Source organism: Desmodus rotundus, chromosome 11 (genome assembly GCF_022682495.2).
Source record: "Desmodus rotundus isolate HL8 chromosome 11, HLdesRot8A.1, whole genome shotgun sequence".
Lineage (NCBI taxonomy): Eukaryota > Metazoa > Chordata > Mammalia > Chiroptera > Phyllostomidae > Desmodus > Desmodus rotundus.
The window spans coordinates 83,264,249-83,292,045 of NC_071397.1; the positions used below are offsets into that span (position 1 = coordinate 83,264,249).

The 27,797-nt window shown below is 43.0% G+C and overlaps 1 protein-coding gene and 1 non-coding gene across 6 annotated transcripts in view; both read left to right on the forward strand.

Moving 5' to 3' along the window:
- ARFGEF3 (ARFGEF family member 3) overlaps nt 1-27,797 on the forward strand; it is a 166,346-nt gene that overhangs the window by 125,695 nt on the left and 12,854 nt on the right. For all 5 annotated transcript variants that reach the window (XM_024551900.4, XM_024551901.4, XM_024551902.4 and 2 more), the window contains 10 exons: nt 1,737-1,881; nt 3,416-3,538; nt 7,855-7,958; nt 9,671-9,815; nt 15,008-15,136; nt 16,607-16,783; nt 18,313-18,427; nt 19,212-19,314; nt 19,565-19,696; nt 21,106-21,227. In XM_024551900.4, the coding sequence (XP_024407668.2) occupies nt 1,737-1,881; nt 3,416-3,538; nt 7,855-7,958; nt 9,671-9,815; nt 15,008-15,136; nt 16,607-16,783; nt 18,313-18,427; nt 19,212-19,314; nt 19,565-19,696; nt 21,106-21,227 (1,295 nt within the window). The remainder of the gene's footprint in view (nt 1-1,736; nt 1,882-3,415; nt 3,539-7,854; nt 7,959-9,670; nt 9,816-15,007; nt 15,137-16,606; nt 16,784-18,312; nt 18,428-19,211; nt 19,315-19,564; nt 19,697-21,105; nt 21,228-27,797) is intronic.
- On the forward strand, nt 1,120-1,225 carry LOC112297472 (U6 spliceosomal RNA). The gene has a single exon (XR_002974042.1). It is a non-coding gene; the product is annotated as a U6 spliceosomal RNA (small nuclear RNA).

Here is a 27,797-nt window from a genome sequence, read left to right on the forward strand (position 1 = left end):
TTTAAGAAATGAGGAGCAGAAGGAATTTCCTCAGTTGGATAAAGAGCATCTTTGAGAGTCTTACATCTAATGTCACACTGAATAGGGAAGGACTGAGTGTTTTTTCCTATGATCAGCAGCCAGGCAAGCATTTCCATCTTTACTATTTCTACTTAATATTATAACTTTTACATATTGTATTAAAAAGGCATCTAGATTTGAAAAGAAAAGAAATTTTTTTCTTAATGCATAAACAATATGGCCTTGTATGTAGAAAATCTTAAGGGATTTACAAAAAATTACTAGAATTATTAGTGAATTTAATAAGGTCACTTGATATAAGATTAGCATACTAAAATAAATTGAGTTCTTATATCTGAGAAATAAATTATCAAAAATTGAAATTAAGAAAACAATTCCATTCATAAGATCATTAAAATAATAAAAATATTTAGGAATAAATTTAGCAAAAGAAGTTCAAGACTTGTACACTGAGAACTATAAAACATTGCTAAGAAAACATTAAAGAAGATTTAAATAAATTATGACATATAGTCTATTCATGGATTGAAAGACACAGTATTTTTAAATGAGAAAATTCCCCCAAATTGATGTATAGATTGAGTACAATTCCCATCAACATCCAAGCAGAGTTTTTAAAAATATTAGCAATATTACTCTCAAATTTATATGCAAATGCAAGGGATCAAGAATAGAGAGAACAAATTAGTAAAAGAACAAATTTGGAGAATTTACACTACCTGATTTCAAAACTTCAGTAATCCACATAGTGTGATAGTGGTGTAAAGGTACACTTATCGCTCAATGGAACTAAATAGAGGACAGAAATAAGTTCTCACGTTTAGGTGCAAATCAAGTTTTGACAAACAAGCCACTGGAATTCAGGAGAGGGAGAAGATACTATTTTCAGAGAGTAGCGCTTGAACATATGCAGTAAAAGTGACCTACACTTTCACCTCTCAATAGATACAACAATAACTCAATATGGATCATCACCTTACCTCTAAGAGAAAAACTGTGTTTCCAGGAGAAAGAATAGGAGATGGTCTTTGTGACCTTGAGTTAGGCAGAGATTTCTTTAAAATGACATCAGCATGATCCATAAAAAGAAAATGTGATGGTGCCCACTTTAGCAGCTTGCACAAAAATTGGAGCAACACAGAGAAGACGAGCGTGGCCCGTGCACAAGGACGACACGCACGTTCCTGAGACAGTCCATATTCTGTGCAATCCCCGAGCACCCTGCCACCCTTTGCTCACTAACACAAATGCACATGCAAAAAACATCGATCAATTGGACTTCATTAAAATGTAAAGCTTTTGCTCTTTTCACACCATTAAAAAACAAAGACAAGCCTGAGGTTATGAAAAAATATTCGCAAATTATAGATCTCAGGAAGGATTTGCATCTAGAATACACAAATAACTCTAAAATAATAAAAAGACAGTAAAAAGAAGACAAAAACCCAATCTGAAAAACAGCAAGATACTTACAAATAGCTAATAAGAAGCTTGTGAAAAGTTGCCCGACAACATTAGCCCTTAGTAAAATGCCAATTAATGCAATACGAGTGCTTATTTAGAAGATTTTTGTGTGAGCTTCTCTGGGTTCGGTTCTTTCTCTTTCACTAAAATTAACCCAGAAATAGGGCAGAGAAATACATCACCCATCCCATAAGTTCTCCTGCATCTTTTAAGAAGAGGGTGTTCACTGCCACCTCCTTTGCCTCCGCCAGGTCGTCACATCCATTGGTGAGCTGGTTGAAGTGTGTTCCTCCCAAATCCAGTCGGGCTGGAGGCCCTTGTTCAGTGCCCTGGAAACGGTGCACAGTGGGAACAAGTCTGAGGTGAAGGACTACCTAGTTGGTGATTACTCCATGGGTAAGATTGTGTGTTGGTGTTATGTCCTGAAACGTGACTGAATTTGTTTATTAGTTCTAACAACTTTTGTTAGAGTCTTTCAAGATTTTCTGTATATGAGGTCATGACATCTGCAGACAGAAAATTTTACCTCTTCCTTTCCAATTTGGATGCCCTTTATTTCTTCTTCTCGCCTGATTGCTCTGGAGGGGACTTGAATAGGAGTGGTGATAGTGGGAAGGATATGTGGTTGGGTTTTGCTGTAGGGCATTAGTTCTTTATGCCAAGTTCTTTGCTACCAGAGGAAATTGAACAACAGGGGACACTGACACTCAGCTGTGCTTTATCAGCAGGAAATAAGCTGGTGCAGCAGGGACAGGAGTTCTGAGTTCTGCCAGCAGGCAGAGCCCTGAGCATTATCAGGCCCTGCTCTTACTGTCAGATTGGATGAAAGGCTAAGTAAGAGATTTCTATTGTTTCACTTACACTTATCTGTATTGGGCTGATTCCTAAAGCCAAAATGAAAAATGTTATCCACTTGCTAGAAAGAAGCAGTGAACTATCCTAACACTGGGGATTCTAAATTCAGGAGATTGGGTCTGGCTGGACATGGATGGGCATCCACAAAGCATGCTCACAACCAGGGGTGTTGTGTCAGGGGTCCCCACGTTCAGAGACCCACCAGAAGGGCTCAGGACTCAGCCTATAATTGTGCTTAGACTTATTACATGGCCCAGATTTATTACCTTGCTCACCGCTGAGCAGTAATATGGCAACATAGTAAGGATAAGGCAGGCAGAATCTGGGGGAACCCTTGTGCAGGCTTTCTTGTGCTCTCACCTTCCCACGGAGGGGTCCCACAGAGCACACTTTTCCCCCAGCAGTGAAAAATGCAGCAACATGAGAGTAATGGTTTTCATCCCAGGAAAGCACATTAGCTGATGGCAGGGGGTGGGGGTCCCAGAGGTACCTTCGGTCTAGCATATACCAAAATTGCAGGCTCCCTGAAGGAAAACAGGTGTTCAGAATAAACCGCATTATTTACATAGTGTAGGCACAGTGAACTACCCTTGATTAAATGTTGCCCAGAAATATTCTGGGGGCCACGTTCCCAGACTCCAGCCAAAGGCCAACCTTGCTAGCAAACCTTTCTAAAGACAGCAGTATCCGGCCTTTGATGCTAACTCTTTTCTGCACAGGTGTGAATAAATTAGCATATGCCATCAAGGATTTATCCAAACCTTCCCTTCCCTATAATTATGCGTGCAGAAGAATTCAGAGACCCAGGTTTCACCGCCCTGTAGCCTGCACATTGCTTCAGCCCTGCATTCAGCCAGCTGTGTCCCCTTCTCCCCCCTGAGCTCTTTGTAGCGTTCCTGCAGCTCCCCCTGCAGGCAAAACTAAGAAGCACAGCAAGGGAACCAGGCCAGTTGTCCTTTCAGAAGGCCCTGACTTTTTGGATTTTTCCTAGGCCCAGTGGAAGGTGCTGGGAGTTTGGGCAACCTGAAGGGTAGAGACTTAACTTCCTTACAATTCTATAATCTTCCTCCCTCAGGAAAAGGCCAAGCTCCAGTGTTTGATGTGTTTGAAGCTTTTCTCAATACCGACAACATCCAGGTCTTTGCTAATGCAGCCACTAGTTACATCATGTGCCTTATGAAGTTTGTCAAAGGACTGGGTGAGTGGAGTCCTCCTTTCATGCCTGTGACAGCTGGGGACTCGTTCCTGTTTGGCTTTGTGTGGAAAGCCCTGGAGACAGGCCCACTGAGCATCCTGGGATGGAAGCAGATGGTGTGTACTCGGAAACAGAGAGCTCACTGGGAAAGCAGCTTGGGGTTCTGTCCAAGGTTGACATTTTTCATTGTGCTCATGGAATAATATTATAATCTGGCGTGTTTTCAATCTATATGTTATTTTACTTCAACTTCTTTTTGAACCTTAAGATATTTAGTATTATATTCATTGGTTGCCCATAGGCAGGAAACTATTCTCCTCAATGTCACATAATTAGAGTTTGAGTTCCCAGCTCCTAAACAGAAATTAAAAATGTCTCCCCCCAGGCCTCATTAATCATAAAATCTTTTGGAGTGTAAAAGTCCCCCTCTTTGGAGGCCTCCTATGTTTCAGGAGCTACCTGCCTGATTTTGTGCTTGACTTAGGAAGGCTCTAACAAAGTAGAGTCTTCTTGCTACATGACATGACCTCCTGCAGCAGGCGCTGGTGCAGCGCGAGTCCGTCCACGGAATGGAAGGGAGGGGCTGTTAATGAAACAAGGATTTAGGGGAAACTTCAGTGTTCAAGTTTGAGAATTTCACCATGGAGTGTTCGCAGATGTGGAGACTAAGAGCCCTCTATCTATCTATTTATTTAAGATTTTTATTTATTTATTTTTAGAGAGAGAGGAGAAGGGAAGGAGAAAGAGAGGAAGAGAAACATCGATATGAGACAGAAACATCAATTGCACCCTAACTGGGGACTGGGCTCACAACTCAGGCATGTGCCCTGACTGGGAATCAAACATGCGACCTTTCGCTTTGCGGGATGGTACCCTACCAACGGAGCCCCTCTGGCCGAGGCCAGAAAGCCTTTTAAATAAGAAAAATAAAAGGTTCATAATATTCATTTATGTTCTTGCTAAATAACCAACAAATTCTTTTGCAAAAGAAAGCGGGACACAAGGAAGTTAGGTGACTTCACCATATTCCCCTTTTCTGAGGAGCGGGAGCCATGTGCAAGCTTCAGGAGACAGGCTGGAGGCCACAGGTCTGACCTGCAGACCAGCCTTGTTATATCCTGTTATCACATGACCTTGTCCTGTTACTGTATTCACCCTGAGAAACAGTGACTGAGCGGAGGGCAGCCACGGCAGCCACTCCCTTACTGACTTTTACATCCTCAAGGAAGGTTTCTTTTGAACAACAAAGGAAGGCTTTTTACCATGCTGTCCCATGTTACATAGAAGCCAAATAATTTAGTATCCTAATTATAAGAAGAGCTTCGAGTATGGATCTTTGCATTAAATAGTACAAAACTCAGTTCTTGTTTAAGAACAAACTCACTTCTCCTGCCTGTCGCCTTTCCTCTCCCACAGCTGCCACGCTCACAACCCTTCTGACGCCAGATGTGTGGGGTTTTCCCCACACCAAGCAGTTCTCTGGGCCACTAGCTGGGTGTCCTTCAATTCTATTCTGATACTATCCAGAGGTATCTCAGACCACACAGGTTAAGGGCTCAGTCCTACGAGACTGTCCCCTACTTCAGACACAAGCCGCTCGTCTCCAGGTTACCCATGACTCCCGTTCCACCTGGCCAAAGGTTGAGCTTCCCATGATTCCCACCCTCTTGGATTCTATTTTTTGCTAGAACAGCTCACAGAACTCAGGGACACACTTCCATCTGCCAGTATATTTCATAACAGGGGACATGCTAAAGGATACAGAGGGACAACCACACAAAAAGAGACATAGGTGGAGGTCTGAAAGGATCCCAAGCGCAGGAGGTTCTGCCCCGTGGCGGTGGGTGGTGCCACCATCCTAGCCTGGAGCCGTGCTTACCAACCCAGAAGCTGTCTGTCCCTGTAAGTTTGGAACTTTTGTGGAGGCTCCATCATGTTGGTCTGATAGATCACTGGCTAAATTTTCAGCCCCTTTCTCCTTCCTGGAGGATGAGGGGAGGGGCTGAAAGTTCCAAGTTCTAATCATGACTTGGTTTTTCTGGTGACCAGCCCCCATCCAGGTGCCCACCAGGGTTGCCTCATTAAAACAAAAAAGCTCTCCTATCAGGAATGCTGAGCGGTTTAGGTCAGGAGCCTGGTTCAAAGACCAAATACCAGAAGGAAGGCTGCTCCTAGTGCTGTGCTCACCGAGGACGTGGCAAGGGTTGAGGAGCCCTGTGCCAGGAACCGGGCACAGACCAGCATACGCATATCTCTTCTACGATTTCACAGACCTGTACTTCTCATTGGAGGCATCATTATTGGTATGCTGTCCCCGAGGAGGGGAGCACCTGCACGAGGGCCCGGCGGCCTGTGTGTACGATGGGATGTGAAGATGAATAAAACATGCTTCCTGCCCGGGAGAGGCTCACAGCCTACTCTGGGAAACAGACACATAAATCAATCACTGCAGCTTAATAAGATGAATACTTTCATGGAGGCTAGTTTTTGTTTTTAAAAAAGCCATTTAAACTGAAATGAACAGGCAGCTGAGAGGCAGAACTGAGGATGACTCCCATTCCCCAAGTTTCTTACAAGGGCTGATGTTGCCCGGAATTGGGATATGCAAAAGCAGAGCAGGTTAGCTGTGGCAGATAAGAAAAAGTACTGAGTTCTCTCTTGGGGCATGTGGATGTGTTGCGTTTCAGTGAAACATTCAAGTGGAGATGCTTCTCTGCATGTTAGAAATTTGAGATTTTAACTGAGGGAGTTGAGACCTGAAAATAAAGATATAGTTATCAGTGTGCACGTGGAGAATATTTAAAACAGGTAGGTCCTGTATTTTTTTTTTCTGTGCATTACAAGGTGGAATTATTTGTGTGGGGCTGTGGGGAGTGGACTGTCTGAGCCCCCAGGAGAGCCGTGCTGGCTGGGTGCTACCCCAGCTCCGGGGGGCGCCATTTGCAGAGACTTGGACATGCACCGCAGCAGCCTCAGTAACAAACTTTCAAATACTTACTTTGATCAACAAGCTAGGGAATGAATTTATTTTTAGTTCCCACTTGGTTATTTCAACATGAATTTGACCCAGTCTGTGTTTTTATAGTGTAAGATGTGATCACCTGAACCAGGAATTTGCAAACTATGGCCCATGGCCAAATCCAATCACTGATAGTTTTTATAAATAAAGTTTTATTGGAACAAAACCATGGTCATTTGTCTGTGGCTGTTTTCATGGTCCAGGGACAGGGTTGAGAAGCTGCAACAAATACAGTATTACCTGCAAAGCCTGAAGTATTATACTTCTGGCCCTGTCCAAAAAAAGTTTACCAATCTCTGAGCTAAAACATATGAAATGTTTATCTCTCCATTTTTAAGGAGAAAATGCCTCTTTGTCTGCTTTTGAATTTTAACTAGTGCTTAGTAATTATGTCTGTTTACACACAGGGGACGGTGCTAGTTGCTACAATTATAGATAATTAGAAACAATTACAGTGCTATGCAATGATTGTATTAAAAGCTGAAAAATAGGTTCATTACATAAGAATAAAAATGATAATTCTCAACTACTCTTTACCTATAGAAAATTTAGAAGCCCTCTACAGATCTGTTAACTCTCTAGATAAAAATTTTTTTAAAAAAAGGAAAGAATTTCAGTTCAATTACATAGTCTCCATCCCCAAGCCCCAGATGTTTCGAATCTTCCCAGAGCCTTCATTTATCATCACTGTTTAGTGCTGAGCACTGGCAGCAAACGAGGTCCTTTTCCAGATGGAGAGTCTTGGTGCTTCACTGTAGCCCAGCACAGGGCTGGCCTCCAGGGTCACCTCCTCGGAGCTTCAGAAGTCACACCATCGGCTCCGGCCGGGTAGCTCAGTTGGTTAGAGAGTTGTCCAAATTGCCAGCCAAGGCTGCAAGTTTGATCTCCGGTCAGGGCACAAACAAGAAGCAACAAATAAATACATAAATAGATGGAACAACAAATCAATGTTTCTCTCCCTCTGAAATCAATAATTTTTTTTTTAAAGTCACACCATCAACAGTGGGGGCCTAGGAAAGTGAACTAGTGTGCCCAGGAACAAATACTGTGGCAGAATAGAGAAAAAATGCTCATTGTTTACTAAAAAGAAGTTACAAAACAAAGTGATCTCAACCAAATAAGATGTGCAGGACGATCCCAACTGTGTCTAACGTGCACACATGCAGGGAGACTGACCGAAAGGACTTTTTCTCCGTTTTAGTAGACGCTGGGTGAACCAACGCGCTGTGAATAAATAGGTTGTCTGTTGTCAGGGCATAAACAAGGATAACGCTGTCCCTGTTTCTCTGTGCTGCCCCAGGGGAGGTGGACTGTAAGGAGATCGGAGACTGTGTCCCGGGACCAGGTGCCACGGCCCCAGACCTGTGCCTCCCTGCCCTGGATTACCTCAGGCGCTGCTCTCAGGTACGAGGATGCTCCCGGAGCCCCGGCCCTGACACCTGCCTCAGGACAGGCTTGCAAAACACCTGCAGGGGGCCTTTTGCTGAGGCCCGAGAGAAACACTGTCTGCTGTCTCTGCGTCGATTGGACTTAGATTGGGAGTGTACGTTTTTGTCCCCACCCCGTCCATGAAGGAGAGAGAGGACCTAGTGACAGTATACCAGAACACGCAGTTGGCTCCTGAGATCTCTGGAACTCGGTTAGTCCCAGTCGAGCTACCACGACCTCTGTGTTTGTGCCAGGCCGTAGAGGGCAGAGTCATGAAGTCGTGGGGGATCTTCCTGATGTACCAAGACATGGACGGTGGGGGAGCAGACAGCGAAGACAGACATAAAGAAATGTAAGAGGGATGTATTCAGTGAAGAGCTAGCAGAGAAACCCATGTGGACAGTGACCTTGAGCATGCCCCGTTCAATAAGGCTCTGTCCTTGCCCCTGGCAAATGCCTGTGGGACGAGGCGATACTCTTTCCTGGAAGCCCTGTCTCCTCTAGGCTTCAGGGGCACCCTCTCGCAGCTAGTTTTTCTCCTGTCTTCTCAGGTGGCGTCCCCAGGGCCCTTCTCACCCCTCGGTGATAGTGCTGAGCCCGTGGCTTTAGAAAGGACGCACGGCCCTGACTTCTTCCTCGGGGCCCCACGTGACAGGACTCTGGGCCCTTTGCACCTCGGATCCTCTGCTCTCAGTCACTGTGCTCCAGCCACACTCGCCTTCTGCCCCTCGAGTGCACCCGGCTCACTACACCCAGGGCTGCTGCTGTTCTCTCTGCCTGTAGTCTGTCCTCCTCAGGCCTCTGTAGGACCCTCCTTATCTTCCAAATCTCATCTGAATCACACCCTGCAGAGAGACCAGGGCTTGGAGTCCAGCAGCTCCCTGCTGGCATTCGGCACACACCTCGGTCACTCTCTGTAGTACCACCTGTCTCATTTTCTCTACACCATTGGTGTCAGAAATTTTATTTATTATAAAGGATGATTGTCTGCAAAACCCACAGGACAGGAACTTTGTCTGTCTCGCTCACAGCGGTTTCCCTGGTTTCTAGAACAGTAAGGGCACAGCAAGCACAGTCGTAATTTGCGAAGATAAGGATCCCGGGAGTTTGTTTCGGTAACAGAGATCCCTGGGGGGATGGCCTCCAGGTGACAAAGGGGAATAAAGAGCCCAGGGCAGTCTGTTCGCTCTGCTCCCCATACTTCGTCTCTGACCTCGCCCACGGGGTCCTCCTTTCCTCATTGCCCCCGTTCTTTGACGTGGGGTCACGTGAAGGGGAAAAGAGAGTCAGCCACCCGATTGGCCTGCAGTCTCTCTTCTCGGGGACCCTCGTCGACACTTTCTACCCTAGACAGAAGTTCTTGACATGTGTCACGGTTCCCTTGGTAGGTTTCTAAAAATGCAAAACTCATGGGCAATGGAGACGCTGAAAAAGTATTCATTGTGTTTTTTCCCTCCACCTTTTCGTTGCCATTGGATGCTATTTCATCCGCTCCCCGGGATAAATGCCCCGTGTGAGCCACCTCGTGAAGCCAAATCACAACCAACCAACTTTAAAACTTTCATCCAATGGCAGCTTTTGTGCTTTTCTCTCCCCTTTCGATTACTAGTGTATAATTTTATTGTTCTTTAACATCCAGAGTGTAGTTTTTTCCAATATGTAATTGAAATTTGGTATTTTCTATTTAGTTACTGGCCAAAATCTACAAAATGCCCATGAAGCCAATATTCCTTAGCGGGCGACTGGCTAGCTTGCCTCGCAGGCTTCAGGAGCAGTCGGCAAGCAGTGAGGATGGAATTGAGTCGGTCCTGTCTGATTTTGATGATGACACTGGTAAGTTAATGGATTAGACGAAGCCAGGTGGCTCACTATGTATGCATTCTCAGAAGCTGAAGCCATGAATTAAATAGCTCCTAGATCATGAATATCCATTTATGTTGTTACTGTTTGTGATTCTAAGAGCACAAGTCTACCTGAAGTGTCCATGGATGCTCCAAAAACATTTTACAATTGATGCCTCCAAACCTGTTCTTTTTAGAGGGAACCTTCCATCTAAAACCAGTGCAGGTTTGCAGATTCTGGTAAATATAATTTCTAACTTGGAATTCTCTTGAATTTAGCAAATTGGGATGTGGTTGCATTGGTGCATTGGTACTTAAATTGTCTGGTAATTGTCTCTTAATTCCTTCTAGAAAATACAATCATTACATAATTACTTCCCGCAGGACTATTTGGTTAGAGACTAGGGAAATTAAACCATTACTGGAGAATGAATCTATCTGTGACTGGTGAAGCTGAAGACTCATTAAAAGAGTAATTTTAAAGAATGTGTTTCAAATTAGTTCCCATGTAATTTCCTGTGAACCAGAGTTCACTCAGTAACTTTGGCCAATTCTTAGATCAGGTGCCTCTTGCCCCTACTTGCTGTCCTCTCAGATGACCCCGTCTTGTTTCTAGATGTAGAAATGGAAATGGCATCCTAAAAGGGGTCTAATATCTGGGGAATGGGTTGTTTCGAGTCCTAGAAAAAGACTTTTTAGGCAAGGCTTCTTAAATTTGCTTTCGTGTTTGTGTTTCATTTCTCTCCTGTTTTACTGTTCTATTACAAATTCATTTTGGGGGGCGGCTAGAAGATGTACAGTTTTCCATGGAGACTATAAATAGGAAAACCTCAGTAGTTCAGACAAGTTATGAGGAAGCACTGTAGGAAAACCTAATGTAGAGAACAATTAAAATATCGGAAATTGGCTAGATATTGCCTAATATAGATTTCATTCTAAAGATTAGATGAGAATAATTTTTACTTAGCATTGTAAACCTCCAACCTAGACAATCATAAGCAGAAGCTAATGTTGCTTATCTATACAATACAATCTTTAAAATAGTTGTAAATGGCTTCTATATATGTAACAACATTCCCTTCCCATTTATGCAAACCATTAGACCATTTTTTCTAGGCAGCCATCTTCTTGCGGACACAGTTCAGCCAAGCACTTAGAAGTTCCCCACAGTGTAAATTCATTGAAGGCTTTAAAGGTGTAATTATATAGGAAACATAGCTAAGTCAGAGAAAAGAATAAAAGTAAAGCTTTAAGTTAGTATTTACAATTAATTCTCACCATTGATATATTCTGAGATATCATTTCTCTGGTTTCCAAAGAAAAGTCAAATTGCTTTTCTTTCCCATGGAAATTAAACATATGTAAAACCAGACAGAATGCTACAGTGAATCGCCGTGTGCCTGTCACCCAGCTTCAAATAGTGTTAACTTACAGCCAACCTCATGTAATGTGTATCCGTCTACCCACACACTCACTCCCCCGTCTCCCTCACCCCACCCACTTCCTCCTTTTCATATCATTTTAAAGCAAATTGCAGACTTTAGTATGTGTTCTTTAGTTTTTTATTTTTTGTTTTTGTTTATATTTTTTATTATTGTTTATGCTGTTACAGTTGTCCCAATCCTTCTCCCTCCCCACCGCCCTCCACCCAACCCACCCCCAACGTCCATACCCAATCCCCACACTGTTGTCTAAGTCCCTGGGTCCTTCATACATGTTCTTTGACTAATCCCTTTACCGTCTTTCAAACAGTCTCCACCTCCCTCCTCCCCTCTTATCGCTGTCAGTCTATTCCATGATTCTATGTGTCTGGTTTTATTTTGCTCACTAGCTTATTTTGTTCATTAGATTCCTCTTATAGGCAAGATCATATGGTATTTGTCTTTCACTGACTGTCTTATTTCACTTAGCATAATAGTCTCCAGTGCCATTCACGCTGTCGCAAAATATAGGCGTTTCTTCTTTTTTCCTGCTATTTCGTTGTGTAAATGTACTACAGTTTTTTGATCCACTCATTTATTGATGGTCACTTAGGCTGTTTCCAGCACTTGGCTGTTGTAAATAACACTGCTATGAACACAGGGGGCATAAGTTCTCTTGAATTCGTGTTTCGGGATTCTTAAGGTATATTCCCAGCAGTGGAATTGGTGGGTCAAAAGATAGTTTCATTTTTAATTTTTTGAGGAGTTTCCATACTGTTTTCCACAGTGGCTGCACCAGTCTGCATTCCCACCAACAGTGTACTAGGGTTCCCTTTTCTCCACATCTTCGCCAGCACTTGTTTGTTGATTTGCTAATGATGGTCTTTCTGACAGGTGTGAGGTGATATCTCATTGTGGTTTTAATTTGCATCTCACTGACGGCTAATGATGTTGAGCATTTTTCAAATCTCTGGGCCCTCTGTATGTCAAATATTAGCATGTATTCTTTAAAGATGACAAACGACCATGTTATCACACCTAAAAATGAACAATAACTCTTTAATAACATCAAATAGCCATTATGTTAGATTTTCCAATTTTCTTAGATATGTCAGGATTCACATAAGATCCACACTATATGTTTGGCTGATATGTCTCTTAAATCCTTTTCGAGCTATAGGTTTTCCTCTCCAACTCTTTTTAACTCCTTTGCGATTTATTTGTTGAAGACGTGAGGCACTTTGTCCCATACTTTTCTCCATTTGGATTTTATTGGTTGCCCCCCCCTTTATGGTGGCACGTAACCTGTTTTTCTGTCCTCTGAGTTTTCTATAAATTAGCTTGTGCACACCTGCTTATGCAGGGTGGGGCAAACGTAGGCTTACAGTTGCTCACATGGCTGTCCAAATAATACAACATTTCATAAGTAATAACATAAGGATAAACTCTGTGTTTCACATACTCACAGCTGTAAGTCTGCTTTGTCCCACCCTATATTTTTAAGATTCATAAGAATTTCTTATCACCTAGTTTTATTATATTTATTATCCATGACTTTGGTTTTGCCTCCTATTAATGGGGACATTTCACATTGGGGAAGTAGTTTTTTATGGAAGTATTTTTAAATGCAGTCTTCTGATGCAATTTTATTTTTCAGGAAAATTAGAATTAAAATTAAACTGTAGAGTGGGCTATTTCTTATATTACTGTCATCCTTTCATGTGAAGCTAGGGAAATTGAGTCCTTTTTCTGCACAGCTTTCTGAGCTATAGGTTCAGATATTTCCAAAGACGGTGATGTGCTGAAATGTGGGCTCATATAAGTGCTTGCATAAATGGCAAGATTGAAACTATTTGAATCTAATAAAGAGAATTTCATGCTTTCCCCCTACCTAGTAATGAAGAGCACTAAAAGTTAGTATGTTGTCATTTTGAAAATAAAACTCTCAGAAGGAAGAGGAGAGTGTGTGCAGAGGGGCGTGCTGCTCAAGGCACATGACCCCGTCAGCACTGTGAGTGTCGTTTCCCCGCCTGTGAGTAGTACATCCAGCGACCTGTATGTGGACAGGACCGAGAGGGCACCAGAATTGCGAACTGCCGTGGAGGCAGGTAAATTTAAAATAATTTGTAGAAACCAGATGAATGACCCTTGGAAAAAATGGGGCAGAGCAAATTTTTTTAGAAAGGGCAAAGAAAATAGATGAGCACAAGCAACAAAAGAAAAAAAACAGGTAACTTAGGCTTCAAAATTAAAAGCTTTTATGCATCAAGGGACATTATCAAGAAAGTGAAAAGACAACCTAAAGAACAGGAGAGCGTATTTGTAAATCATATATCTGGTACAGTTTTAATATCCAGAATATATAAAGAATTCCTAAAACTCAACAACAAAGAGGTAAACAGCCCACTGTAAAAATGGGCAAGGAGGCCCTGGCTGGGTGTTGCAGTTGGTTAGAGCTCATCCCAATGCGCCAAGGTTGTGGGTTCGGTCCTTGGTCAGGGCACATACAAGAATCAAACAATGAATGCATAAATACGTGGAACAACAAATCAGTTTTTCCCTTCCTCTCTCCCTTCCTCTCTCTCTAAAATCATTGAAAAAAATTTTAAAGTGTGCAAGGAACATGAACAGATATTTGTCAAAAAAAAAGGTATACAGATAGCCTATAAGTGCATGAAAAGATGCTCAATATCATCAGTAGGAAAATGTGGATCAAAAGCATGATGAGGTACTAGTTCGCACCTACTAGGATGGTGATCGTTTTTAAAAATACAGAAAATAAGTGGTGGCAAGGACGTGGAGAAATTGGAACCTTCATGGGAATGTAAATGATGCAGTTTTTATGGAAAACAATTTTGGTGGTTCTCCAGAAAGCTAAACAGAATTGCCACATAACCCAGTAACGGCACTCTTAGGTGTACACCCGAGAGATCTGAAAGGAGGGACTGCACACGTACTCCAGTGCTCCCTGCACTCTTATTCACATCAGCCGAAATGTAGAGCGAACACAGGCGTCCAGCAGATGAATGGACAAAATGTGGTGCACACGTAGCCACAGAAAGGAACGAAATTCTGATACATGCCACCACACGGATGTACCTTGAAAATGTTATGCCAAGTGAAATAAGCCAGACATACAAAACAACAAATATTTTATGATTCTACTCACATAAAATATCTAGAATGGGTAAAATCAGACAGAGACAAAGTAAATTAGAGGTTACCAGAGGGGCTGGAGTGAGGGGAGAATTATTGCTTAATGATTGTAGAGAATTTCTGTTTGGGGAGATGAAAAGTTTTGGAAATGGACGGCCGTGATGGTGGTACAACACCGTGCGTGTAATTGACAGCACTGAACTGCACACGTGAAAACGGTTAGGATGGCGCTTTGTTACGTGTATAATCGGGTAATACTCTTAGAGGATTGACTAAGGTGATAGAGCTAAAAGGACATTATGTTATTTTGCCATCGTCCACTCCCAAGAAATCTGACAATCATTTCATGTACAATTTACAACCGTATTGCCTTCTTCCTGCAGGGGAATAAGGCAGACATTTGAGTGGCTTTTTTTCCCCCCTTTGACTTGTCAGAACAGGTAAATCACAGTCAGCCCGTTTACAAGCCCTGAGGGCTGCCTTACAGGGGGATGCCTCCCGTGGGCAGAGCTCGTGGCAGTTTACAGACCTCTTTTACACTTGACCTCGCAGTGATTCTGTATTATGTTTTGCCAAAATTCCCAGAGGCCTGGTTCTTGCTTTCCAGGGCTGATAGAAGTCTGGATCATCCTGCTGGAGCAGCTAACAGCAGCTGTGTCCAACTGTCCGCGGCAGCACCAACCGCCAACCTTGGACTTACTCTTCGAGCTGTTGAGAGATGTTACCAAAACACCTGGTGAATATTTCTATGTGTATCATTTGGGGCAGGTGTTAGACAGACAGTGTTTTTCAGGAAGGTATTTCCATAAGTGCCTACCTGTTTCACTGCTGTACCCTAGACAGCATAGTAGGTGCTCAAATAAATATTTGTTGACTATGATGCAGTGATGTTTAAGGTATGCCCTATGATTATTTACAAGTCTTCCCACCAGTCCATTTACAAATAATGGTGGCCAGCTAGTTGAATGTGTTGGAGCTCTATAATAATCAGGCCAAGGCTGTGGAATCAGTCCCTTCGTGAGCAGTGGCTTTAATCTGTTCCATAAATACAACCTTCTTCTTTGGCTGGACCTCACATGCTCTTGGCCGTAGAGCTGTCGGTAGGACTCACCGTGTCTACTGCTGACATAAACGAACCACTCAGTCTGTGTGCAGTATCAATGCAGCAACATCATGACTGTATGAAGGTCTCAGGTGAGTAGATTTGGGAAAAGACATTTAGTGATCACCTAGTACCTTGATAGTGCAGGAAGAGAATATCCCTTAGAAAGTTATTTCTTGTTCTGAATTGAGGTTAGTATACACACTTACTCATCTAAAGTTTCCCAAGATTAAGGGAATTTTTATAGAAATTTTAGTTTTCACTAACAGAATCAGAACCACAAAAGAAACCACTAGTTTATAGTAATAAGAGGGGTTTTGTATTCAATATAAACTAATGAAGACTTGATAATTGATACTGTTTTAAAATCTATTGTGAAGTTTATATCGGAATTTTTTTCAGGAAAATCATCATAGCTACTCTCATACGTTATTAAAAAGTTAAATGCTTTTTTGTGATTAGAATTTTAAAAATTTATCTTTCTCAAAGATTTTCGTTGTGGCATTGTGTGTAAAGCAAAATGGAGAAACACCCTAAATGTCCACCACAAGGGAGTGGATAAGTGAACTGCTGTGTAAACAGACAATGGAATAGTATTGGCAATAAAAATCAGGAGCCTCTCAGTTTGCTGACAGGGAATGGTCTCTAGCACACACTGTTAAGAGCAAAATATCAACATGTAGACCAAGATTTACATGATCCCATTTATGTCAAAGTCATAAAAACAAAACCCTATTTTTCTGTAAAAATATGTACTTGCATTTTAAGGATAGTTTCTTATATGCATATATGTATCTGTATGTTAACATCTGGCAACTAGGTAGTAGGTCAAGATACCTAAGCTTTATTAGTACTATTTGAATTTTTATGAGCGTATTCATGTAGCACTGGGTAACTAAAATCATGCAGAAACAAAAAAGAAAAGTGCCATCAAAAACCTATATTCCCCAGTCAGTGGTCAATGGTTTTTCCTTGCACCTTCTCAGAGAACGGGGGCGCTTCTTCAAAAGCGGTTGGCATTGCCAAGAGACAAGCCAAGAGCTTCCCTGGTATCTCAGGAGAGTCGCTGAGATCACAATTCTGACGCTGACTTTTCTTTTCCAGGGCCGGGGTTTGGGATCTATGCAGTTGTTCATCTTCTCCTTCCTGTGATGTCCCTCTGGCTCCGCCGTAGCCATAAAGACCATTCGTACTGGGATGTGGCCTCCGCGAACTTCAAGCATGCCATCGGTCTGTCCTGTGAGCTGGTGGTGGAGCACATTCAAAGCTTCATACACTCAGGTACCTGTAGTGCGCAAGCATTTGGCATGGAATATTTCTTTAGTCAGCAGCCACATGGTCTAAAAGTGCTAACTTAGTAAATCCCTGATGCTCACCAGTGTGTGATTTTTGTCTGGGAAATTATTAAAATAGAATTACAAGGTCAATGCCAGCCTTCTAATAATAGGTTGTCAAAAAGAAAATTGGTACCTATGTGTCCTATACCCAGTGATCAAACAGAATATTTGAAATATATGTGCAGCCCAAAGTAAAATACCTGATAAGATCTAGGATATCTGTACATTAGGAGAGGGGAGGCAAATTCAGTTACATAGTAAGTTTAAAGAGAATAAATATCCCTGTGGCCTGGGGGTGAGGGAAGGGTGTATCCTATTGGCCTGCTTCATCTGGGCCAATATGAAGGGGGGAGCTACATGGAGGAGGCAGTGTTTTAGAAAAGGCTGACATTAGGGGCAAGAAGTTGATTAACAGGAATGAAGAGAAGTTTCTTTTAATACCTGTGGCACTTTGCAAAAAAGCTTTGAAAGAGTGGAGTGGACGGTGTGTTGAAGCCAGACACGGGGGAAATGTGACCGCGCTGGTACCGGTGGAGCAACATTAGTGAATACAGGCTCCAGCTCATGATTTTGCTGTGGAAGATCTGGAACTTCGAGAGCCGGAGAAATAGTGCTGCCGGCTCGAGGTTACAAACAAAAGCGAAAGGCACACAGAACTGGAAAGGAAGGGGGCGGCGAGAGGGGGGCGGTAAAGAAATTATTGAGAACTGGACCCCAGATGAAAGTCGAAAAGCAAAGATAGGAAACAGTGTCTCCACTAAGCTTAGTAAAGTGATTCCGGGGGCTGGGGGAGGGGAGGAGAGGGGCGCTGTCCGGAAACCATTGAGAAAGAAGAGGAGTGGGTGTTTCCACGTGGGGGCGATCACCGCGTCCCTAGGGGTAGATATATTCTTGACCAGGTCATTGCTTCGCACAGTCTGGGACCCTTGAGGACCCAACCGAAGTTTGCTTTTGTGGCATCACAGGGACTTTGAGGGAAAGAACACTGCTGTATTCCTCCACCTGGGCACATGGAACGTGATTTTTGGAAGTCTCATTTTCTTTAGCCTGGGGACAGTGTGGAGACTGAAGCCAGACTGAAAGGTCTAGACAATGGTAGAACAAGAAAGATTTTTGCTTGTTTGTTTTCCAACAGCATCTAATCCAATTTAATTCGACTATCAGCAGCATAGGAAGTATATTTTATTTTTCCCTCCTTTTTATAAGAATTTCAATTTTTTACTAGCTAGTTTTCAGGCTACATAATATCATGTTCTACTCTACATAGATAAATTACATACTTAACTTTGAAAAATGTACATCAACACCTAAAGTGAACCACATATTTCATCTTGATATGGCAAAAATGGATGTACATATTTCATCACTCAGATATTTTTCAACCACTCGGACTTTCCCCTTTTGCTGTAGTTGTCACTGCCAGCCATTCATTTAGTGGCGAGGAGTGACCCCCTGCGTTGCTTCTCCTTGTAGACATCAGGTATGAGAGCATGATCAACACCATGCTGAAGGACCTCTTCGAGCTGCTGGTCGCCTGTGTGGCCAAGCCCACGGAAACCATCTCCAGAGTGGGCTGCTCCTGTATCAGGTGAGAGGGAGGCGGCTTGGCTCTCTGTGAAGTCGGAGTTGTCATTATAAAATCCCAGGGAGTTAAATTATTTTCTGTGGAAACAATCTACTCTTCAGATTATTTTTTCTAAAAATGAGTATGTGCTTATGTCTTCACTTCGGTGTTCAGTTGCCACATTATACACAGTACTGTGCAGCACAGAGAGAGATAGAAGCCAAGGTCCCTACCGGCAGGGAGCAGACAGCCTATTCTACAGGACATAAAGGGACAGTCATGTGAAAAGTCACGACAGTCATGTGAAAAGTCACAACAGTCAGGAGTAACTGTGAATGCCAAGAAAGGACAGGAGGGGAGGAGGGTGATCACCAGGGCTTTCTGTAGTAATGACACTTGGTCAGATCTCCCAAGATAAGCTTTTTGACAAGTGGGGACTTTGCAAGCAGGAGAATAGCCTGAGTACATGGAGAGAAGAATTACAAGTGACAGCAGGGGGGTTTATTGTTTGGTTTGTTATGTGTGGAGGAGTTGTGGACAACGGGGCTAGAATGGAGAACAATGCAGAATAATCGCAGTCTTGCATGCAAGCCTAAGTGTAAACATTGACCTGTTGACGTTTTTACATGAAAATGGGTTAGGAAGTAGTCGTATGACAATGAAAACCCAGATGGCCCAGAGGCAAGAGTGACGAGAGACAGCAAGACTTGTAAGGAAACTGTGGAATGAATGTGTGTACGCGCCTGTAAGGGTCTAAGTTGGTGTCAGTAAAATGTATGGCTTTCAGACTTCTAGTTTCTTTTGGCAGGTACGTCCTCGTGACGGCGGGCCCTGTGTTCACGGAAGAGATGTGGAGGCTGGCCTGCTGTGCCCTGCAGGACGCGTTCTCTGCCACACTCAAGCCCGTGAAGGTAAAGTGCTCAGAGCACGCCCGAGCAGGGTCCAGTCCTCCTCAGCTACCCGGTGGCCCGGCACGTTGGCCACCTGCATTCTGCCTTGCTCCTCCTAGCAGGCGGTGTCACTTGAAATCTTGCAGAGGGTTAAAAATCAGCGGTTGGGTCAGTACTATTGTCCCAGACACAGTGACATTGTCAGACTCGAGACAGAACCAGGAGCCACGAACCCAGACGCACCCGGTGAACGCCTGCTGTTTCTCCCCAGGATCTGCTGGGCTGCTTCCACAGCGGCACCGAGAGCTTCAGCGGGGAAGGCTGCCAGGTGAGGGTGGCGGCCCCCTCCTCCTCCCCCAGTGCCGAGGCAGAGTACTGGCGCATCCGAGCCATGGCTCAGCAGGTAAGGGCTTTTGATCCCAGGGGTTCTAGAAGCTTGGCATGCTGCTGGGAGTCCTTCCTGAAGGTCCTCTATCACCAGGCTGTCTTTCATTCCCATAGGGGCCTACACCCCCTGCCTCCGACCTCTCGCCAGTACCCTTCTTTGCCAGAAGTGACTTGAACCCAATCAGCAGCATTATGGTCCTTCCCACCATCATTTGTTTGTTGCATCCTCCAGAGCCCAGATCAAATCGGGTCCTTTTCCCACTTTGTACCTGGTTCGGTTTGCTTGGACTGCTTATAAGTATTTGCTTAAATATGATTGTTACTACTAGACTATGAATGCCTACGGATGGCAAATTTATTTGATATTTTTCTATTCTCCCAAAGTACAGAGCTTAACATCAACAAGCATCTTAATAAATCTGAGGTGAATGCAGCTGATCAGTAAAATGAAAATGTACTTACCCATGCAGGTTCACCATGTACTCTTCTTCTGACACACGTCAGAAGTTATAATACATCTAATCATTCCTAGGGAAGCAAAAGGGGTGGTCTTCCAAGGGGGTGGTTTCTCTAAAAATTAGCTCTTACACCTGGCTAGATAAAGAACATTCCCAGGAGCAGGCAGTGGTCCTTCAACCACGTCCCACCGCACAGGGGGAATGAGGAGATGCCGGTGGACTCCTTTTCTGAAACACATCATTAATGAGGAAGAACAGCAGAGACCACTCGGCGAGCCTCCCACTTCCTAATATCTCTCTTTCTTCCTCAATCCCAAACCTCCCTCCTATATTTACTCTTCGCATAACCCAGTATTCCATAATCTGATAATTCTTACAAAATTTGGAAAGAAAGAGTTCCTTAAAAATACTCCTGTTTTCAAAGGGAAGTAGTGAAAGTAGGTTAAATCATGCACAGCGAAATCTTTTGGGTCAGAACCCAGGAAGTGGTTGCCCTCCGTCACTCCTCCCGTCAGGACTAGTGATGTAGCCCATCTACTTACTCTCCAAACTGTGGGCGAGTCCTGATGAACTTCTTTTATTTTTATTTTTTTGTATATCACAATCAGGGGATTTCTTGTACAAACACAGCCCCTCTTCATTGACTTTTAATTAATATTAAACACCAGTGCCTGCTCTACGGAGTGTAATGCATTACCATATGCTAGAAGTAGTGGTATTGTTAGTGTCAGCAGCCAACATTTATTGAATATTTGCTCTTCTGTTCTAACGCTTTGCCTGCATAATACATAAATCATTCATTTCATTGTCTCGACAAATATACGAGGTAGGAAACCATTATCAACCTCATTCTATAGGTGGGAAAATGAGGAGAGAGAGTCAGCAACTTGCCTCAGCCACCCAGCTAATCTCTGAGTCAGGTGTGGGGTGGCGGGGCCCTGAACTGTACCTCTGTGTATCCTTACAGGTGTTTATGCTGGACACCCAGTGCTCACCAAAGACTCCAAACAACTTCGATCATGCTCAGTCCTGTCAGCTCATCATTGAACTGCCTCCTGATGAAAAGCCAAATGGACACACCAAGAAAAGGTAAGGTGTTTACAAATAGGAAAGTCCGTTTATTCCCAGCTCCTGCTCATTGTAGTCCAAGCGTTCTCTAAGAATACTGAAATTTGCAGTGTCATTTAGCAGAGGTTTTCATAAGGAATTGTTAGCCTGTTAACCACATTTCCTGCATTTCAGATGTATTTGTTTGTAGGGCTGCCACAGCAAAGTACTACAAACTGGGCAGCTTAAACAACAGAAATTTATTTGCTCCCAGTGCTGGAGGCTGACAGTAGAGAGTGAGGTGTGGCCAGGGTTGGTTTCTTCTAGGTTTCTGGATGGCTGTTTCCTCCCTGTGACTTCCCGGGTCTTCCCTCTGTGCCCGTCTATGTTCTCACCTCCTCTTTCATAAGGATACCAGTCACACTGGATTAGAATCCCCCCTAAAGACCTCTTCTGCATCTAATTATTTCTGTAGAGACCTTTCTTCAAAGCTCGTCACATTCTGAGGTACTGTGGGTTAGGCATACAACTCAGCGTGTCCATGGCATCGTACACATGGTAGTTATTTTAATAATTGTAGTTTGAGGTGTGACCCGTATGTATCAGTGAGAAATACATAAAGTTCTCATGAGCTAATAGCTGTCAGGAGACAGAAGGAGATCTGGGCCCTGCCACGAGAAACCTGTCCTTCCTCAATATGGGCAGACCTCAGGGGTCTGGCAGGTTCGGCTCCACAGCACCATGGTGACAAAGCAAGTAGCAGAACAAAACAAGGCATAGTTTTTTTGCGGGTGGAGGTCTTGCCTTCAATTGTTAAAGATCACAGCATCTGCCAAGTGCAGGAAAACGACGTGGGTCTGTACCGTCATCCTGCCTGAGAACTCCTGGTCTTGAAGGTGAAGGCCGTGACTGAAGTTTTCCATGTTTAAACTTCCAACAAACGAATCGTGATGATGATAATGATTTGAGCACAATATGTGAAGTCTAGTGATGAGATATGGCCACTCCCATTTGTCTCTGAGGAAACATTCAGAGAGGCTGAGCCACTTCACCAGGGACACACAGCTGGGAAGTGGTGGAGCCAGAATCAAGACTATTTCTATTTTAGGGAGAGTGTGTGATTTTTCCAAAAGTGAGCGGCGTAGTACAGCAGTTTGATTTAAAAATTGTGGCTGGGAATTGCACCTAATGGTTGTATTAGTCAAGTGTGTGGTACATACAAAAGAATATGTGGAAAGTTCAAAAGTTAGAAAAAAATAAATGAAAACTAAAATAACTACGCACCTATCACCCACCTTCAGAAACAGAATTTTACCAATATCCTGTGTGCCCTCCCCATTCTACACCCTGTCAGCCCCTCTCCTGCCAGTCACTCATTTTGTAGGTGTTGATCGTTTTTCTCTACTTTGAGTACCAAGTGTTGTATGTTCCTTTCCATATCTTTAAAACAATGGTCTAGTTCAGACTTTCAATTTTTTTCCTACCTGTTTTCTTTTTTTTATTTCTAGCTCCCTTCCACCCAATTATTCTTGCTGAAAATATTTTTTGAAGTAAAAGTGGGGGAAAGGAGTAATGGACTGAATTCACATTATAAATAATACAGGAAAATAGTCTACTATTTCTATGCTTTTGGCTTAAAAGTTTTAAAACATTAAGATTAAAAATTTATCAACATGGTTCATCCATTTACTTGGTATTTTTAACGGATACTTAGCCCCTCAATGAAATAAAGTAAAACACACACACGAAAACATGAAAATTTTTAGCACAGGCCATTATACCTAAAGCATTCCCAAACATTCTTTGAGCGTTTTACATTCTTGGATTTGATGCAGGTGAAGTCCATATAGGCTGCAGTATAAGATGAGTTAGACCTAAGAAAAGTTTGTATATGCTGGTCAGCTGCATCCTGAAAGGTCCATATGGAAATCACCCATGGAGAAGAAAATATATCTAATTTAAATCCAGACTGTAACTCTTAAAGAGAAATCTGGGTTTTGTTTTTAAATCAGTATGACATTGATAACCCTAAGCTTTACACAGTTCACATCATCTTAACGGAGCTTTAGGTTGTACCATTGACCCTGAACAACATGGGTTAGGGGTGCCAACCTCCCACCGGTCAAAAATCCACATTCAACTCCCTCAAAATTAAACCACCTGTAGCTTACTCTTGACCAAGAGCCTTAATGATAATACAAATAGTTGATTAACACATATTTTGTATATGCATTCTTACAATAAAGTAAGCTAAAGAAAAGGAAATAGTATTAAGAAAATCATCATAGAGAAAATATATTTACAATATTTATTGAAAAATGTCCATGGGCACTCCGAACCCATTATCTCTTAAGTCAGCCACTTCCTATGCAGCTCATTCTCAGTTATCCGGTCTGGACACTTGCTTTCCTTTGCTCTTTGCATCAGACGCAGAATGGGAAGGTGTACGTTTCAGCACTCACAGTCCCCTTCGTAAAGGGTGGGCTGAGAACAAGGTTGAAACACTTGGGTACCACAAATTGAAAAATTACCTGTTGATTTTTGTTTGCTTCAGATCTTTCTTAAGAGTTGCATGTCTATAAGCAGTTGTTTTACTTTTTGGATATCTTTCTGAAATTTGGATCTCTTCACCATTGCTTCTTTGTCCACTGTTTTCTTATTACTGTATCATTTAGCGTGAACCTAAAGTAAGGGGATTTTCTGTCCTTTTTCACATGCACAGTGAGCCATTTTACATCCTAAACCACCAAAGGAAGTATCTTGGTTGATAGAGCTGTTCCATTATTCAAACATGACCTTGCATCAGCCCTCTTTTTAAATGTTTGCTGGCAAAGGGCTTTCCATTTCTCAGGGACGGTACCAGAAAATATCCTGTGGGCTACGGTGGTTATTCCTTCAGAAGACTGGTCAAACTCACTCTTCTGGTTGTGCTTCCTATGCAGGGATCCGGGCTGCCAGGGCAGTTGGGGATGACAGTGACGTGTCGGAGCCATTTCTCAAGCACAGCATTTCTTCCAGGCAGTGGTCTGTTCAGGCGCCTGCGCAGACCACCAGTGTTGGTTTTGTCTGAGACACAGCACTACTCTCACCCAACTTTCCCCCAGGCCCGCGAGGACTTCACAGTGCAGTGAGGCAGACAGACAAGGGAATAGGAGGATTTGCCTTCTTAGTTAGGCTCCTACAGTTGTGCACACGAAGCCCTAGACCAGCCTGGCACCTTTGAGAGCCCTCTGCTTCAGAAGAATGCACACTCAGGGCCCCTAATACCTTTAGTAACTTACCAAAAATGACTTACATAGGAACTGAGGAGTGGGAAGAGAGAGTTAGTGTTTAACGGGAATAGAAGTTTTGATCAGGATGATGAAAAAAGTACTAGAAATAAAGAGTGGCAACAGTTACCCATCATGGTATAACCACTGAATGCCACCAATTGCACTTTTTAAATTGGTTAAAATAGTAATTTTCTCATGTATATCTTCCATAAAAATAATAAAGTTCCTTAAGTGGTACATTAGTAAGGCTTCTGGGTTGTGAGCCACAGTTCTTCACTGCTTCCTCATTCCATGTTTGCTGAGCATTCTGTTTTTCCCCAGTGAACCGCTGCATGAAGAGCAAGGTGAGTCTTTAAATGTAGGGAAGGATTTTTGTTCTTTTCTGCCGGTTAAAAAGAATTTTTCCAAGGACGTCAGTGCCGTGATAAAGTGACACTACCCCTTTGCGTCTCTTTTCCAATATCAACTGGGCGGACACCTATAACCCAACGAAGCCTCCTCTACTCAACACGAGAGGATGCCAGAGAGAGGCACACACTGATACCTCTGAAAGTGGGCGGGTTGGGACGATTAGAGGAGGCAGAACAAGAGGACAGACAGGGACGGCCCTGCAGACCTGGCTGCTGCAACTGAGCTCACTGCCCCAGCAAATGCGGTGGAGGAGATAGGGTGCAGCCCCCCACAACTTGGCAGAGGGCAAGAGGGTCAGCGTCTGATAATCTGGCTCCCTTCCCCATTGTGGTGCTCGCAGCCCCAGAGACCAGTAGCCGCAGAGAAGATACATCTATGATCTCCTGGCCATGGCACAGCAGCACCACTCGCCACAGGGAAACGGGCAGAAGCCAAATGGGCTTGAGAACCCACTGCCACCCCAGCCTGCCTCATCCCCTCACCACAGTGGTGCCCAGAGACCCCAGCGACCCGAGCACAGTGAAGGCACCCATCACCCTGGTCACACAGATGATCGCTCCCACAATGGCTTTGGAACCTGCTGACTTGTTAAAATCAAAAAGTACCTAAATAAGAAAGATGTTCACCACTTCAAATGCACCTACAGAGGAACAACCCAGGTCGCACAAGTAGCCCAAAACGAAAATACCAAATCTCCGGGAACCAAAGTCATGGAAGAATGTGACCTAAATGATAGAGAATTTAAAACAGTCAGTTCAGTGAGCTCAGGAATAAAATTAATGAAGAGAAGGAGTGTTTTACCAAAGAAATTGACGCTCTGAAAAAGAGACAAATTCTGGAGCTGAAGAACCCAATAAATGAGATGGAGAATGTGACCACGGGGAAGACAGTTAGCAAGCTCAGAGACAGAAGCCTAGAAAGGATTCAGGCGGAAAAGGAAAGAAGAGTAAGATTTTTTAAAAAATGAAAGAACTGTATGGGAACTACCTGACTATGTTAGAAAGGAAAACATAAGGATAACAGGTGTCCTGGAATTATAGGAGAGGACAGAGAGCCTATTTAAAGAGCACGCAAGTGCAAGAAATGAACAACAACAAAAAAAACCCTAATTATCTAAAGCAAAAACACCTTCTCTAAGACACATTTTATTTTTTTTAAGATTTTATTTATTTTTAGAGAGAGGGGAAAGGAGAGAGAAAGAAAGGGAGAGAAACATCAATGTGTGGTTGACTCTCATGCACCCCCTACCAGGGACCTGGCCAGCAACCCAGGCATGTGCCCTAACTGGGAATTGAACCGGAGACCCTTTGGTTCACAGGTGGGCACTCAATCCACTGAGCCATACCAGCCAGGGCTGTTAAGATATATTTTATATTAAAACTGTCAAAAGTCAGTGATGGAGAGAATTCCCAAGGCAGCCCGGAGGAAAAACACAGTAACCTACAAAGGAAACTCCATCAGGCTGTCATTAGATTTCTCAGCAGAAACTCTACAGGCAAGGAGAGAATGAGTGATGTATTCAAAATATTGAAAGACAGAAACCACCAGCCACGAATGCTCTACCCAGCAAAGTTATCCTTCAAATATGACGAAAACTAAAGGCTTTCCCAGACCAACAAAAGCTGAGGGGACTGGGCACCACAGGGCCTACCTTACAAGCAATGCTGGGAGGAGCTCTGCCACCTGAAACAAAAAGACAGCAGCCCACAAAACTTTGAGTAAGGTGACAGAGAGAAGCAGAAAATTGCCCCTCTCTTTCAGAATAGGGTGTTAAACAATTATACACAAAGGTTAAAGAGGAAAAAGCATAAAAAATAATTAGAATTCCTTCAGTTTGGTGATGAACATGCAACGTAAAAAGGCATAGTTCATGACAAGAAAAACATACAAGGGGAGGGGTACAAGGAGGGAACTTGTAGAGGCAAATGAAGGGAACACACTATGAGAAGGAAAAGGACTATTTTATCTACGATATATTTTATACAAACTTCATGGTAACCGCAGAACTGAGATATGAAACAGTAAAGAAAAAGAAAGAAGAAACAAAGTCAGCACAGAACCCACTAAGCTACAATAGCCGACAGAGACACGAGAAAAATAGTGGCGATGCAGAGCAATCAAAAACCACAAGATACAACGGCGGTAGTAAGTCCTAGTGTATCAATAATCACCCTAAATGCAAATGGACTGAACTCACCAATCAAAAGGCACGGAGTAGTGGGACTGCTTATAAAACCAGACCCAACTATTGGGTTTGCCAGGAAGTCCATTTACTTTTTTCCAGAAAATAAAAGACACATTTTTCATTTTCACCAATAACTGTATTGATCTGGATATTTTGAGTATGGCGACTATCTCCCACTATTGGCTTCTAGTGGGTGGAGGCCGGGGTGCTGCTCAACATCTCCCAATGCATAAGGCAGCCCCACAGCAAAGAATTAGTTGGCCAAAATGTCAGTAGTACCAGAAAACTTTACAAACCGCTTTTGACATGTTCGATCAATCACAGCACCTTCTCCATAAACTGCACAAATCTTTTTGCATTTCAGTTATGTTTTTATGTTTCTTGGTAAAATAACATATAATACACCAAATAATAATAATATCATATAATACACCAAAAATGTTGCATATCTTCTTCCGATCTTCAATATTAAAATGGCTGCACAAAAATTCACCAAGTTTCATGTTTTTTTTTTAAGTGCACACTGATATGACAGCTGTCACAATACAGTTTAACTAAATTGTTCCAAATGAAGTTAAAGACGACTAAGCACTACTAGAGCCATCATACAGAAAAAAACGTGACGGACTTTGTGGCCAACCCAATAGTAAGAGACTTTAACACACCAGTGGATAAATTATCCAGACAGCAAATTTAAAAAGATTGAAATCATCTGAAGCATCTTTTCATACCAGGGTACGAAAC